This window comes from Nannobrachium achirus, assembly GCF_963921795.1.
Source record: "Nannobrachium achirus genome assembly, chromosome: 9".
NCBI lineage: Eukaryota > Metazoa > Chordata > Actinopteri > Myctophiformes > Myctophidae > Nannobrachium > Nannobrachium achirus.
Genome location: NC_137818.1, coordinates 61,101,888 through 61,117,833, shown reverse-complemented (window position 1 = coordinate 61,117,833; position 15,946 = coordinate 61,101,888). Strand labels below are relative to the sequence as shown.

At 43.4% G+C, this 15,946-nt stretch overlaps 1 protein-coding gene across 1 annotated transcript in view; it reads right to left on the bottom strand.

Moving 5' to 3' along the window:
- The window catches only part of cacna1fa (calcium channel, voltage-dependent, L type, alpha 1F subunit a), a gene marked incomplete at its 3' end in the record, with an annotated part of 62,610 nt that overhangs the window by 40,653 nt on the left and 6,011 nt on the right, over positions 1-15,946 (bottom strand). Inside the window, exons 3-13 of the mRNA XM_080732954.1 lie at positions 12,836-12,975; positions 12,167-12,312; positions 11,599-11,751; positions 9,318-9,514; positions 7,760-7,863; positions 7,228-7,370; positions 6,351-6,422; positions 5,495-5,558; positions 5,377-5,403; positions 4,474-4,634; positions 3,045-3,270 (exon numbers count right to left, since the gene is read on the bottom strand). Coding sequence (XP_080589080.1) covers positions 3,045-3,270; positions 4,474-4,634; positions 5,377-5,403; positions 5,495-5,558; positions 6,351-6,422; positions 7,228-7,370; positions 7,760-7,863; positions 9,318-9,514; positions 11,599-11,751; positions 12,167-12,312; positions 12,836-12,975 — 1,433 coding nt within the window. The remainder of the gene's footprint in view (positions 1-3,044; positions 3,271-4,473; positions 4,635-5,376; positions 5,404-5,494; positions 5,559-6,350; positions 6,423-7,227; positions 7,371-7,759; positions 7,864-9,317; positions 9,515-11,598; positions 11,752-12,166; positions 12,313-12,835; positions 12,976-15,946) is intronic.

Below are 15,946 nucleotides of genomic sequence, written 5' to 3'. Positions count from 1 at the left end.
TCTTTGTCTATCTGTGGTGGTCATTATGTTGTTAAATTACAGTAAAATAACTACAAATGCAAAATTTAACAAAATGGTCACTTTAACAAGGTATTATAATTATATTCTCCACACTTTTATTCCCCCCATCTTGACAAATGGTAGCCTATATTCCCAGGTTCCGCAAGTCAGCTGCACAGGTGCAATGCATTATTGTTAATTGTGGCACGTTTACTAACATGCCAAGTTTAGCTGCACTTGAACAACTGTTCCAGGCTGCCATATCCAGCCCAAGAAACCATAGAAACGGGGGGAAAATAAAATGTACTTCTTAAAATAAATTGCTAAAGACACCAGTCATGTTGCCATACCTTAGCTTTTTCTGAACTGACACCACTGCATAATTGTCTCGCAGGGATGTATGGTTCTTTTAATCTGACAAGTAGGTTGGGGCAAGACCATTTAGAGCTTTAAAGGTCAGGAGCAGCACCTTGAAGTGGGCTCTGGCCTGTATCGGCAGCCAGTGTAGTGCAATGAGTGTTGGTGTGATGTGGTCAAATATCAATATCACTGTATGTGATATTGCCAGTAGACCATTACCAACACTGCACATACACAATGTTATCCCACTCCTGTCCAGAAGACATACTGTACATGTCCATCTCTAAACCGCTCCATGAAGAGGTATCTTCAGGCACCTGCTGAAATAAAGATTGGTTCACCGCCCTATAGTTCCCCATACTCTTCTGTGTGTGTGTGTGTGTGTGTGTGTGTGTGTGTGTGTGTGTGTGTGTGTGTGTGTGTGTGTGAGTGTGAGTGAGAGAGAGAGAGAGAGAGAGAGAGAGAGAGAGAGAGAGAGAAAATCATCGAGTTGTAGGCAGAGCTACAGTTTTCTGTGACATTGTTCTACTGTGTGGAAGGGGTTGACACTAAGGTCTCAGAAGCACTTGCCCGTCGGGCAAGTACAGGTCAAGTACAGGTCATGTTCTACTTGCCCGAAGGGCATGCCCACTTGCCCAAAAAGTACATTGTCCATTATAGAATGATAGGTAGGATTTTAATTACCGCTCAATTTAACACTTATTTCTTTACTTTCTGGGGCGGTGCAATAACAAATGTCATACCCCAATGCCTCCAAATCCAAATACCTACATAGCCATGATTGAATATGTCTATGGTTTCACACCTTTTACATTCCACAGACCAGAAGACAGAGCACGTTGGCCACGTTCAGGTGTTTAGACAGATATCTGGTGTGTTTATAGACGGTTGCGTTCCCTCTCAAATGAGCACTTGCCCGGTCGGGCAACCTGAAAGCAAACTTCACCTGCCCCAAAGTTTTATTTACCTGGGCAAGCCTTAGTGTCAATGTATGTGTGGTGCATAAAACATTGCTTCTCCACATTTAGTTTTGATATGGGGCGGCCGTGCCATGCCAGTCAATACCCGGCTTCAGGTTATTACAATACAACTGGTTGGTGAGAACCTATATAACTATTAAATAGGTTCAATAGTACATCCAAAGACCAGATATATGTTATAATTGTGATGATCAGCATTGAAATTCTGTTTCATTGTCTGTGGGACTGTGGGAAAATTAAAGCTTGGGTCATGGTCTTTAACATTACAGATTGAAGCACTATTAATCATTCTTCCTTGGCTCCAGAAACAATGACTGTTTTGTCTTGGTTTATTTGAAGACATTTCTGGCACACCCAAACATTGATTTGTTAAGTGCATTTACACAGTGCTTGCATTGGAACATAGCCCCCTGGTGATATATAGTTATGTAAATGTGTGTTGTCTCACTTGTCTGCATACTTATGTAACATATTTTGTAGTTTTCCATCATCTGAGCCAGAGTGGAGCATGTAGATATTGACAGAAAACTGAGAAAAGTACCCAGAAATGAGCCCTGGGGAAATCTGAATGTCATTTTTGTGTGATGTCATCAATATTAAGACCATATTTAACAGGACTTCATATGGGAATGCCCATATATGGAGGCCACATCGGCCACATACCACACTAATATGGAGTGTGTCACTAACAGACACACTCCATATATATGGCCAAGACAGATGGCCAAGGCAGCCCATAACTGTGTGGCTGGTTCTACAGACAGGGATCTCCATGACATTGTGAAAATAGCCGATCTACAAGCTCGTAGATCGGCTATTTTCACAATGTTATATATATATATATATATATATATATATAATATATGTATTACATGCTCACAACGCCTCGTGTTCTGCCTCTAATATTTGACAATTTGGCCAATCTTAAATTTTAGAGGTATTAATAAGTCCTTAAAGTGTCACTTTAGAACATTTGTGTAGATACCCTCTTAACAGGGGTGAGATGCCGTGGGCTCGGTTGGGCTCGGCGAGCCCACACCGAGCCCACGCACGCGCGCCCGACATGCACGCACGTCGTCAAGTTGTGTGACGGCTCGACCGACGGCTCGGTCAACAATTCAATCCCCTACCTGTCTGCTTTGCATAACAATACTCTGGTAGGCAGGCTCATTTACACTTGTATATGCGGCCAGCATATAGCCTACGCTCGCCTAGCATTCTTTGCAGAATTTTAGCTCTTTTCGGAACCTCTCCCTCCGCTATGCAGCTCCTCACTCTTCATATCATGAGTTTAAATCACTCATTTTGTCAGAACTGCATAGCGGAGGGACTCGGGAGAGGTTCCGAAAGGAGCTAGCAGACTTTACTGTGTGTGGCAGGGGTGAGATGCCATGGGCTCGCGTGGGCTCAGCGAGCCCACACTTATTTTGCTGCACGCACGCGCGCCTCATATGCACACACTAAACACACACTTAACAATAAAAACAGCGTGAGCGCATAACGTCATGAATTTAGAGGACCCACACTTCTAAAATCCATATCACACCACTGCCTCTTAAACTTTATGTTGTTTACTGTTGAGTGAGAAAACAATGTTGCACATTAAGTTAATCATCTGGGGACCCCTGGGGTTCCCTACCCACAGGTTGAGAACCTAGCTAGAGGAGCTGAGAACCAGTGAGTGGACTTGTTTGTGAGGTTTACCGTGTCATCTTGAATATCCTGAGCAGGCGGATGCAGCGCAGCACGGAGATGCCGATGGGAGGGATGAACTCCAGCTCCACCAGCAGCGTCTCCAGGATGCCACCGCACACCACGAAGCAGTCGAAGCGGTTGAACAGAGCCATGAAGTAGATCTGCAGGCCGAACGCGTACATCTTCATGGACATCTCCAGCGTGAACAACAGCAGCAGGATCTTGTTGGCTCGCTCTGACGGACGGACGGAGAATGACAACGTGGGGAGTCAGCGGGACATTGTTTATCCACTTGATATGGTCCCCACTACCCATTAAGACACTGTTACGTTAGATTTTCACCACTTTAACCATTATTTTATGCTCATTGGAACATTGGAGAGACATTGTTTATCCACTTGATATGGTCCCCACTCCTTATACGTTTTTTTATTTTTACTTCTCTGCATTCACCCGTCTTAGTATTAGAAGCAGTGGGCAAGTGCCCTTAACACAGCACCCTTTTACCTGACGTTCCTATTTGATTAAATGTTGGCAAATATGTGTGTGCTGGTGGCGGCCGCAAGCAGAGAGCAGTGCAATTGCTAATGTAGTAGGTTTTTCAGATGTTCTGGACACTTTTGGTGCAGATGTGCCTTGTCACCACACTAAAATGAACCTTTAAACAAGCGCTGAACAGTGGCCGTGTCTTTCTTGGATATAGATGTTGATTCTCAATACTCATATTTGGAAGCCTGGGCCAAGTACATAAGTTCGCTGGCATAATAATAATAATAATGGATTGCATTTTTATAGCGCTTTTCTAAGCAAGTTGCGAACTCAAAGCGCTTACAATGGTCCATTCATTCATACATGTCAAAGAGCAAGGCCAAACAACTTGCTAAATATTGCAGCTTTGGGCAGCTTGTCTGTGTGGAGGAGAAGGTGTTATACGTGTATCTTTAAGTGTCCATGAACTATCAACCCTGTTGATATTTGTTTCCCTGTAAATTAATTGTAATTTGTGGATTCAAATAAAGAATTAAAAAAAAAAAAACATTACTATTACGCAGTGATAAAGCAAAGCTACTTTTATTTGGTTGATGTTTCAACGGGAATAAAGGCATCAACCAGTATGAATGAGGCATCAACTGCTTTAAGTACAGTATTTTCTGGACTATAAGGCGCACCTGACTATGAGGTGCACTGTCAATGAATGGTCTATTTTCAAACTGTTTTCATATATAAGGCGCACCTGACTATAAGGCGCACATAATAGACGCTTATGCATCCAACAGATGGAGCTGTGCTAAAGGGAATGTCAATGTCAATGAATGATCCATATATAAGGCGCACTGGACTATAAGGCGCACTGTAGTTTTTTGAGAAAATTAAAGGCTTTTAAGTGCGCCTTATAGTCCGGAAAATACGGTAAGAGGAAGTGTTTATGTATCTTTACCTTGCATTTCTGTGAGCCACTTGGGTTGTCCGTAGTGTTCTGAGGCGCTGGCTACAGTGTTGAGGAACACCAGCAGAAGAACCAGCCAGTAGAAGTTGTTGGTCTTGACGGCAACGCGACAGTTTTTCCTAAAGGCGTGATTCAGCTGACACAACTGATCACTGATGTCAGAGAGAGAGAGAAATGATTGGTGAATGGCTTTTATTTTGTCACTTTGTGGCTCTGCACTTAAAATATACAAATAAAGTGTATTATGTACCCTGTATGTCAGGGGTTCCCAAACTTTTTTGTCTCAGGGCACCCCATAAATATTCTTTTAATCCGAGGCACCCCTACATTATAATTTTCACTCCCAGCACCTTATATTTATAACATATCGTCGTTGTCAGGTGGAAACCTAAACCGTTCGTTTTTTATTTATCATCTATAAAATGTACTAAACTAGTGAAAACAGCTGATCTACAAGACACACAACTTTTCACTAGTTTTATGTGACAGTCTTGTATGATGAAGCAGGGCTTTGCTTTACCAAAAGACGTACACATTTGAAACTTGGAGATACAAGGTTTCTGACAGTGACGATATTTTAGTGATAATGTTGCGAGGAAAACGTTGAGATAATAGCCATTTTGGTTAGAACTTTGTACTTCAAGTTTAAAATGATCCTAAATATTTTTTCAAGTGTCCATATAAATTCCAAATATCAAATTATCTTGCGGCACCCATGGACTGCCGTCACGGCACCCCAGGGTGCCCCGCCACCCACTTTGAAAACCCCTGCTGTATGTGGTATACACTCTTACTCTCTGGGCCACTGGGCTAACCCAATCACATAATACGTTCTGTATCTTTTTTCATTATTTTTTATCATTATAAACTAGTCATAGGTGTTGTTATACTTACCAGAAACTGTTGGCCAGCATCTTAGCCCTAAAGAAAAGAAGAGGAAACGAGAATGATTAAATTAAACCGTCAACTGTAAATGTAAAGCAAAAACCTGCTCATCTTGCCGTTCTCTTACACGAGTGAAGCACAGAAACCGCTGTCGTCTTCCAGATACGCGATGTCGTCATCAGAGTCGGATTCTGTTAAACAACATAGAAGATCGAGGGTTTATTTGAAAACTTGAGTTACTAGTTACTTTGTAGATTTTGATTATTATTACAAAACATACACTAACCACTTCAGCCCTATATACATTCCGGCCATTTGAAAATAGTCGCGAGAACACGTATGCGCCATAGACTGTAAAAAAAATATGGACAGTGCGAAGCCATTGGTTTCTATGCAGCGAAAATGACCCTTTTTTGTTCATTGTATGGGTGTCGCCATCATTGTTTGAATGGTACCACAGGAATCATAAGGAATGCTATTGGCTGCCAACGGTCACGTGCAACCGCAGGGATACATGGGAGAATGTTGTCGGAGCCTCCCGAAATACAGCACACGAAGAAGAACACAGCCGGCTGGTATCAGTTTAGTTGGCCACGCCCCCCGCAACTTTATTATCAATTTTAACATAAATGGGACCATATTTGCACAAAACGCATATCATGGTAATTGAAAGGCAGTTTTTCACTAGCGACAGGAACCATAAAGTATGTATGACGATGTTTATTAAGGTTAGAAAATCAAAGAGGAAAATTAATGGGGTCCAGTGGAGAACAAATCTTTTTGGTACCTCGCGGGGGGAAAACAGCGCAACTAGCGGCCAATCATGGGATCTTTCTCTTCCGGGAAAGCTTCATGAATAATCCAGGCAACAGTCAATTTTCCCCCTGGTATGCATGTCGCGTGCAGCCATGCACGGTACGTGCGCGTGACGCCACTAGATAGGCGACCCCCCCAAAGATGTAATCACTACTGCACCACTGTACCCGGGCCTCCATCTTCGCTGTGTTTATACCAGCCAAACTTCTTCATCATCTTCTTCTTGGCGATGGCAGCACCTTTGGGGAAGAAGAGGATTACGTCACCATAAGGTTTCATCACCATGACAGCTCAACATACTGTACAGCAGAGCAGCAACAACACTAGTATATCGTCGTTGTCAGGTGGAAACCTCGTATCTCCAAATTTGTATGTTCTTAATCTTTTGCAAAGTAAAGCCCTGCTTCATCATTCAAGGCCGTCTCACAAAAGTAGTGAAAACAGCAGATCTACAAGCACACAACGCCTCGCGGTGCGAGGCGTTGCGTGCGTGCGTTGCGTGCGTGCGTGCGTGCGTGCGTGCGTGCGTGCGTGCGTGCGTGCGTGCGTGCGTGCGTGCGTGCGTGCGTGCGTGCGTGCGTGTGCACTAGGACATTCAAGAATAGTGATTTTTAGTATTCTAATTATTCGACCTCAAAGTATTCGAATAGTCGAATATTCGACAGGACTGGCCAAACTGTCAAATATTAAGTAAGCAAGAGGCAAACATTGTGAAAATAGCAGATCTACATGCTCACAACGCCTTATCTGTGGAACCGAGTCACATTAAATGTAATACCTACAATTCCAAGTGCTTGTCAGGGTGGGGGTCCCCAGTTCAAATATGTTTATTTTGGGGGTCACAGCCTAAAATGGTTTGAGAACCCCTGGTATAGAGCATTAACAAATTCATCCACCAAAAAAAAAAAAAAGCGAATATTCGGTGAACAACGTCGAATAGTGACTTTGATATTCGAATATTCGAATATTTGGTGAATGCCCTAGTGTGTGTGTACTGTGTTGCGCACACGCGAGTGTGGGTGTGGGTCATGGTGTTGTACTAACGTTTGTTGCCCTCTTCATCGACAATCTCGGCCTCGATGAGCCAGTCCATGTAGCCAATCATATCCTCCTCCATCTGCCTGCTCTCCTGAGCCTTTTGGAGTTCACCACGCGCCACAGCCTTCTCTCTTTCCTTGGAGAACTCACTGCACGCACGCACGCACGCACGCACGCACGCACGCACGCACGCACGCACGCACGCACGCACGCACACACACACACACACACACACACACACACACACACACACACACACACACACACACACACACACAAATATGAGCTGACAGACTCACAACCCTTCGCCTCGTGCCACAAACCTGAAACAGTGGTAAATCAGCCAACAACCCACTCCATGGTAAATGGCTTACTTTTTGTTCACCAGTCGCTACAGTAGGTTCTGCTTACCTGGTAACCATGGTAACCAGGTAACACGTCCCCAGACGTCTTTCAGGTGAGTTGGCTACCTACCCACCTTTGATCTTAAGACTCCTGGGGACGTTTTTAACACTGATCACCTCATCTCACTGCTTACCCGCTCAACACACCCAATACGAGGTTGATGATGAAAAACGACCCAAAGATGACCAGGGAGACAAAGTAAATCCAGGGAATCTCAAAGCCAATGGCATCGTTCATCTGTTGAGAGAGAGAGACAGAGAGAGAGACAGAGAGAGAGACAGAGAGAGACAGAGAGAGAGAGAGAGACAGAGAGAGAGACAGAGAGAGAGAGAGAGAGAGAGAGAGAGTGAGCAACAGCAGATGGAAGATTTAGTGAGGATGAGGAGGAAGAGACAGAAGTTTCCAGTGAGGATGAGGAAGCACTCAGTATTAGGGAGGGGACGATATGAACATTTCATATCACGATTATTGTGACCAAAGAAATCGCAGTTTCCGATTACGAAAAATATTCCAAACATCCATTATCACCCTGGGGCGGAACATTTGCCAAAAAAATAGCAGATCTAGTTGTGATCTTGTGGATCGGCTATTTTTTGGAAAAGACATTTGATAGAGAGTGGAAAAAAAGACTGTATCAAGTACATATCGTCACTGTCTGGCCAAAACCAGAGGTTTTTGATTTTTTGGCATAAATCAGGGCTATTGAACACCCTTTACATCTGAGTGTTGGTTAAAATAATATTAAACCAATGGAAAGTAGTAAAAAGTACTTGGGACAAAACCTCCCAACTTCACACTTTCTGCCAAACCAGCTAACTCCACCCGATTGGCCCTCTCTTCTTTTTATAAATATGTGCTATTGAACACCCTTTACGTCTGTGTGTTGGTTAAAATAATATTGAACCAATGAACCAATTTCGCCGTGGACTGAAGACCCACCTTTTCAGACTCCACCTAAACCCTTAGCACTACAGGAAAATCAATGACCATACATGAAGCTAGTTAACATTTGTGTTTTTTAGGTTTCTTTAGAACTTGATTATATTGTGTTTTTCTCTAGATAGATATCCATTTACATTGTTATATTGCTGTTAATGTACTGACCTATTATCTTGTATATTATTGTGATGTTGTACCTGCTTATTGTAAATCGCTTTGGATTAAAAGCGTCTGCTAAATGCCTAATCTGTAATCTGTAATGAAAAGTAGTAAAAAGCCCTTTCGGTCAAAACCTCCTAACTCCACTTGAGCTCATTTTCCCGAAAATGAACATTTTGGAGAAATACTGTTCCTACAAAACAGTGTGGGCTCGCCTGTGACTATATTCTACAGCGTGCTAACTGTCATGTGAAGCTCAACCAATACTCCAGCTAACACCACTCCCAGATGTTTTTTTGCAATTCAATTGCACCTCATTAGCTAAGGGCCCTGCCTTTGTACTGTCGTGGTAAATAAATAATGAAGATAACATAGTGTTCTCGCCTTTCAGGCGAGCCCACAATTATAGAGGTGGTACCGGATTATACAGCTCAGCAAGTAAAAGGTGAATTGATCCCAGTGCAGTGCATGACTGGAGGACGATATCGCGATAAATTTCATCTCCACGATACGATTATGGAGAGTGTTTTTTATCGCGATAAACGATAATTTCGCGCATCGTCCTGTCCCCACTCGGGGACACGTCTCTGTACCCAGTAGAGGACGTCGGTCCAGCCCTCCATGGTGATGCACTGGAAGACCGTCAACATGGCGAAGAAGATGTTGTCGAAGTTGGTGATGCCTCCGTTAGGCCCCTCCCACTTGCCCCTGCACTCTGTGTTGTTCGTGACGCAGAAGCGGCCGTTGCCAGCGAACGCACACGGCGTCGGGTCGTCGTCCACCATCAGCGCTACACAACAAAGAAATGCAGAGGACAGAAGATCAGGTTGTTTTGCATGCAATCAGCAACTGGAGAGTTAAAGAGTTTAGAAAGGTTTGAGCTGTTAGTTTTTTAAAACAGTAGAATTATTGAATGCTTTAACCAGTGAAAAATAGCAGATATAAGAGCTTGTAGATCTGCAATTTTTTTTAAATTCGTGAAAATGTGTGCAAATCTTTGAATATATGTATTTTCAAAGCGAACATTTGTAAATTTTGCTTCTGGGGGGTCCCTGGAACTAAATGTTTTGAGATGGGGGTCCGTGGCCAAATACATATCATTTTGGGGGTCCTTCACATGAAAAGGTTTGAGAACCACTGACATAGCAGTCTCTCAAGAACAGACTGACTGAGCTCCAGTTAAGTGAAAAGGACCTTTTCTTTGACAATGGCTGGCCAGATTGCTGACATAGAATCAAAGGTTTTTCAAAAATCAAACCTCGGTTCGAAGTGGAGTGGTGAATCTGAGCAGCTATACCATGTGTGTGCGTGCGTGCGTGCGTGCGTGTTGAGTGTGCCTGGCCTGCTAAACAGCACCCCTCCTTTGAGTGTGCCTGGCCTGCTAAACAGCACCCCTCCTTTAACATGTGGGTTGTGTGTGGCCACTAGAGGTATTGCCAGGCTACAGACATAGCCAGCCACATAGCCACCCACATAGCCACCCACAGACATACCTGTCTATTGGGAGTGCTTTCACCACTCCAAAAACCTTAGAAGGATTCAAAAGACACTTATAGAATCGGATCAAAATTCAAATTTTCACGATTATTCAAAAATAGCAGATCTACAAGCTCGCAGCGCGGCACTCGGTGCCACGCTGTGAGCTTGTATATCTGCTATTTTTGAATAATCGTGAAAATAATGATACACAATATGTGTACCCGTTCTAAATGGGTTAAATTAATCATTTTGTTTTCTAATTCTCTTTTTTTCTTTTTTCTTTTATCCCATGATTTTTGTCACCCATTTTTTCACCCAGCGCCAAATGCCTAAACTGTAATCCTGGGCTCTGCTCTCCCTCTGCCACGCCTGGGGAGGGCCCCGAACTGAGCTCATGCTTCCTTCAGTACATGAGGCGTGAGCAGACTGCTTCTTTTCACCTGACAGGGGGGGTTATTCCCTGTTTGGACGTAGCGCGTGGAAGGAACACATTGTTCCAACCAGTTCCATTCCCCTCCATCAGGTGCCCTGGCTGGCCAGGGGGAGGCATTATAGAGACCAGGATTACAGCATGTTTTTGTGAGGGTATCTATCTACCCTAGGAGATACGGGGACACCCACAGCGTCCCTTGTCGGGAAACGAACCCAGGACCTTCTAGCTGTCGCTACCGACTGCGCCACCGTGTTCTTATTCTCTTAATTTCCTAATCTTAATAAAACCGATGAATGTTAATACAAGTTATTCCAAGTTGTACTGCCCTGTAACGGTCCTGGATGCATAGACTGACACACTGTGTTCAGACCGTTCAATTTGAGGTGGGAGGCGTTGCTTGAGGGAAAAAAAGTCACACCTATTGTAGTGAAATGAGCGGTGCAATTTATGAGTTAATTTCATTAAGCGTCCTGCTGGCCAATCACAGCGTGCCCTGCGAAGCTTGGTCAATGGGACCCTGGGCGTACGACAAACTTGGAGCAGTTTGTGCCAAGATGTAGGCCAATAGACGGTTTTCCTGAGTGACACCCTGGAGAAAGCGCCGCCCGTCATTGCCGCGGTGTAAACAGCAGTGTAAAATGTGTAATTGTTTTTACTATTTGTACTTTACTTGAGTATTTCCCATTTTCAATAATTTTACTTCTACTTCACCAATGGCTGCTGTTTGCACTGCAGTTGCACCGCATTTTGCATCTACAGGGAAGCGCTCAGGAAAACGGTCTATATTTAGACGTTGGAGCTTAGCTCCTTCCAGGAGCACCGCTCAAAAAAGGTTAAATCATAAAGAATTAAAGGATTCACAGTAAAGGGCCAGAGAGTGTGCAAAGTCCTTTCCTATGCATGTGAATCCAGAGACATTCTTTATGTGTTCAAACTGTGTCTGCAGTCTGAAGAGCAGAGACCTGTGCCTGAGTAGTAGCAGGTCTTGTGCATCCTGCCGATGAAGAGCTCCAGGCCGATGATGGCGTAGATGATGATGACGAACATCACCAGCATGCCGATGTGCAGCAGAGGAACCATGGCCTTCATGATGGAGTTCAGCACAATCTGCAGACCTGGAGGCAACACGCACGCAGCTTCCATTAGCCCACATTGCCAACATGTCGGGCTGCAACGATCAATCTATTTCTTTGCGCTCCTTCCTCTCTCTTTTTTCTACTTTTCAAATGAATTGGATATTTAAGAAGCATGTTGTTTCATATAATTTATATCAACGCAAAATCATTCCAGTAGCTTTAGTCGCTTGAATAGAAGATACAACAGAGGCACTTAAGCCCTGATTTATCTTCGTCGTCCAACGGTAGGTGAATATGGCAAAAAAAATGCTGATCTACAAGCTCAGAACTCGTTGACGTGCTGTGAGCTTTGCAGATCTGCGTTTTTTGCACCCCTGCAACTAAGCATGCACACACACACAGACACGCACGCACGCACGCACACACACACCTGTGGTACACATTGTGAACTCACTTGGTACTCCAGAGACCAGTCGGAGTGGTCTCAACACCCTGAAGGCTCGGAGGGCTTTGACGTCCAAACCTCCAGGTTTACCTGCAGCGTGGTGGGCCTCCCCTGGCTTATGATCTGTCCCCAGCTCCATTATCACACTTAACAACCTGCACACACACACACGCACGCACGCACGCACGCACGCACGCACGCACGCACGCACGCACGCACGCACGCACGCACGCACGCACGTACGCACGCACGCACGCACGCGCACACACACACACACACACACACACACACACACACACACACACACACACACACACACACACACGCACTGAACTACTGTACCTGGACTCACACAAATAACAACTCTACAACTCACATTAGACTAAAATTATTTCTCATCTTTTAAAAGCAGGCTTGTTGAGACTATTTTCGGAGACGATTATTTTGTTTGTGTGTGTACATGTAAATGTGGCCTGCAGTATAATACAGTACAGTATATGTATTATGCATCTGAAAGTAGTTACATAACATAGTTATTGGAGAAATTCCAGAACAGGGACCGTTATACTGCCCCCTAAACATTATTGCGTGTTGAAGTGCACAAGCATCTGAGTCAGAGAACTGAGAGAACACTTCTAGATCATTTTACTGTAGCCGGAAAAAAATATCCCAGAATACCCGACAATGACGATGACGAAATCGAGCAGATTCCATCCGCTGCGTATGTAGGCACTGGGATGCATGACCAGACCATAGGCCAGAATCTTTGTGAAGGTCTCAATGGTGAAGATAACCAGGAACACATACTCCACTTGTTCCTACACACCACATGGACACAGAGGGAACACAGCATGAAAACACGCAGTACATTTTAGCTTCCTGACAAGTCACTGTAGGCCAGTGGTTCTCAACCTGTGGGTCAGGACCCCCAGGGGGTCCCCACATTATTTTGGGGGGTCCCCAGATGATTAATTTAAAGGACAACTTTTTTTTTTACAACAAGGGTTCATATTTTAGTTTGTAATTAGAGAAAAGAAAAGGTGAGTGTTAAAATGTTTTAATTTGCTTCATTCTATTGTTTTATCGCGTTTACCGTGCTAAAATGTGGGGCATGCGTACGCATGGGGGCATGCGTACAAGTGGCTAAATATGTCTTTTTAGACACAATAAGCCAGCAGTTTCTTTATTGCTATTTACAGTAACACTTCTAGCCCCCATAAGTAACATCCAACCATGAAAGGTTGCGTTGTATTTTGGGAATGGGCTTATTCTGTGTAAAATGGCATATTTAGCCACTTGTACGCATGCCCCCAACCACTGAAATAAGAATCTCTAAAACAATAGAAAGAAGTAAATGAAATAATTTTAACACTCATCTTTTATATTCTTTAATTACAATCTAAAATATGAACCCTTGTTGTAAAAAAACAAAGTTGTCCTTTAATGTGCAACATTGTTTTCTCACTCAACAGTAAACAGACCAACATATAATGTAAGCGTATAGAGGGTATCTACACATTTCTTAAGTGACAATTCAAGGACTTTTTACAACGCCTCACCCATGTAGATCTGCTATTTTCACAATAGAACCGTGTTATACAAATTGTAATTCCTCAACTCTTAGTGCTCGTCAGGTCTCCAGTTCAAATATGATTATTTTGGTTGAGAACCACTGCTGTAGGCTACATGATACGAGGTGCACCATATCACCACTGCTGGCTTCTCTTCATTGGTTGCATGTTTTCATTTAGAGACATTTTAATACACTATTAGGCGTTGTATGGACATGGTTCTGAATATATTAGGACACAGTCCTCGAGGGCCTCAGATCAGGGCAATTGGAATCACTCATAATGTGACAACCATAACAGCATGTTCTATAATGTAACGGTTTTAAACCGTTACATTATAGAACGTGCTGTTATTATTAATAATAATCATAAAAGCATGCTCTATAAATATGGAATAACCATAGAGATGAAACCATATTCAATGTGTATGGCAGTTTATTTTAAAAAGTCTGTTTAAAGGGATGTTTCACCCAAGAAATTACCTTTTTTTTCTATTCATGGAGACTTATTAATCTGTTTAGGACTATAATTGTATTTTTTAATGTATTTGAACCACATCAGAAGCCATTGAGCCTGAGGTACTGTACGATATAAAAGCACTTACTTAGGTAACATTTTAATTGGCAGACATTGTAAGCATTTCCAACCAACCAGAAATGAGCGTCACATGCATTAGCGGCACATGCTGATCTCTGTGGCTTTGTGACCCCTTGACCCACTGCCTGGTTAACACTGGTTAAGCCGGTCACCAGATCCCTTTCCAGCCACCTTTGGCCTAATACTAATCTCACTAGCCACCACTGTCATTAGTTCTTTACCACAGGTTGGCACAGAAACGCACAACACGGACAAAGCTCATGTCATGAGGAGTGCATCCATAACATAAGGAACTGCATTGTAACATTTTTTGTCACTGGTTTATTTCCAATCAGTTTATGAAAGTACCGTTGTTCCCTATTGAGCTTGGCACATTTCCTGGGGCAAGTTGCCCAGATCACACATGTTACACGTAACTTCTTATTTTTTCACTCTCAAAAAGCGCCTGCAATGTAGTGCATTTGAAACTACGTTGCAGTGCACATCATGGGGTGATCACTGCTCGCCTCCTGTGAATTGTTTTATTTTAATTTTTGTTTATTTTCTGTTTATTTTGTTGCTGTGTGAGGTCAGCAGACAAAGTGATGTGAGTGAGATGAAAAACCTGGGTGAAATGTGTCAATTTCAACAGGAAACAACGGTAGATAATGTGATTTTGCGAACTAATGACCACAAGGTTTGCTTCTAACAGCTCACGAGGCACGTTGCATACCAGGCACGTGCACACATAGACATCAAAGGGGGCTTGAGCCCTTACCCTTTTGTAAAAAGTGCCCTCTCCAGACCACGAATGCCGTTTTTACTATGGTGAAAGAAATGCAAATGCCGTCTTTCCATGCCATACCTGAAGGCAGCATTCAAGAGAATTCCCTTTCCAAACTCTCCTGAACTTGAATGCAGCATCTTATGTTGAAAGGATTTCCCTCTCTGTGTAGAAATCGCGCGCCGCGCTGCGACACGTTGTGAGCTTGGAGGTCGGCTATTTTCGATATTTTCACCAAAAGGCCCTTTTAGAAATGTCAGCCCCTGCCTCTCTAACATTCTCTGCACGTCCCTGTTGCATACTGTATTATGAAGTCAATGACAAAAATGACATGGCTAAAAACACTCCTTTGTGATCAAGCTTACAATTAGAGCTGACTCTGGCTTGCCTGGGACTAGCCCTTAAAGGGCCACTTCACCTCTGGGACAACCCAAGCTTATTTTATTGTTGTTTGGGACACGATTAACACAATGTTTTGTGTTTTTTGAGAAATGTTAGTATTTCAGCATGTAGTAGTGATGCGTTTTGCATGCATGCAAAACGCATCACTGATGATGCAAAACGCATCACACTAGTCATGCTGAAATACTAAAATATCTAAAAACACAGATTGAACACAAAAAACAACTCAGGGTTGTGTTGATCGTGTCCCAAACAACAATAAAATAAGATAGGGTTGTCCCAGAGGTGAAGTGGCCCTTTAAGTTATGCAGCTCTATGCTTAGACTGCTGTGGATCCTTCCATGACTCACCAAGTTATTCTCTTCTTCTCTCTCTCTGCCTGTCTGCCTGTCTGTCTGCCTGTCTGCCTGTCTGCCTGCCTGTCTGTCTGTCTGTCTGTCTGTCTGTCTGTCTGTC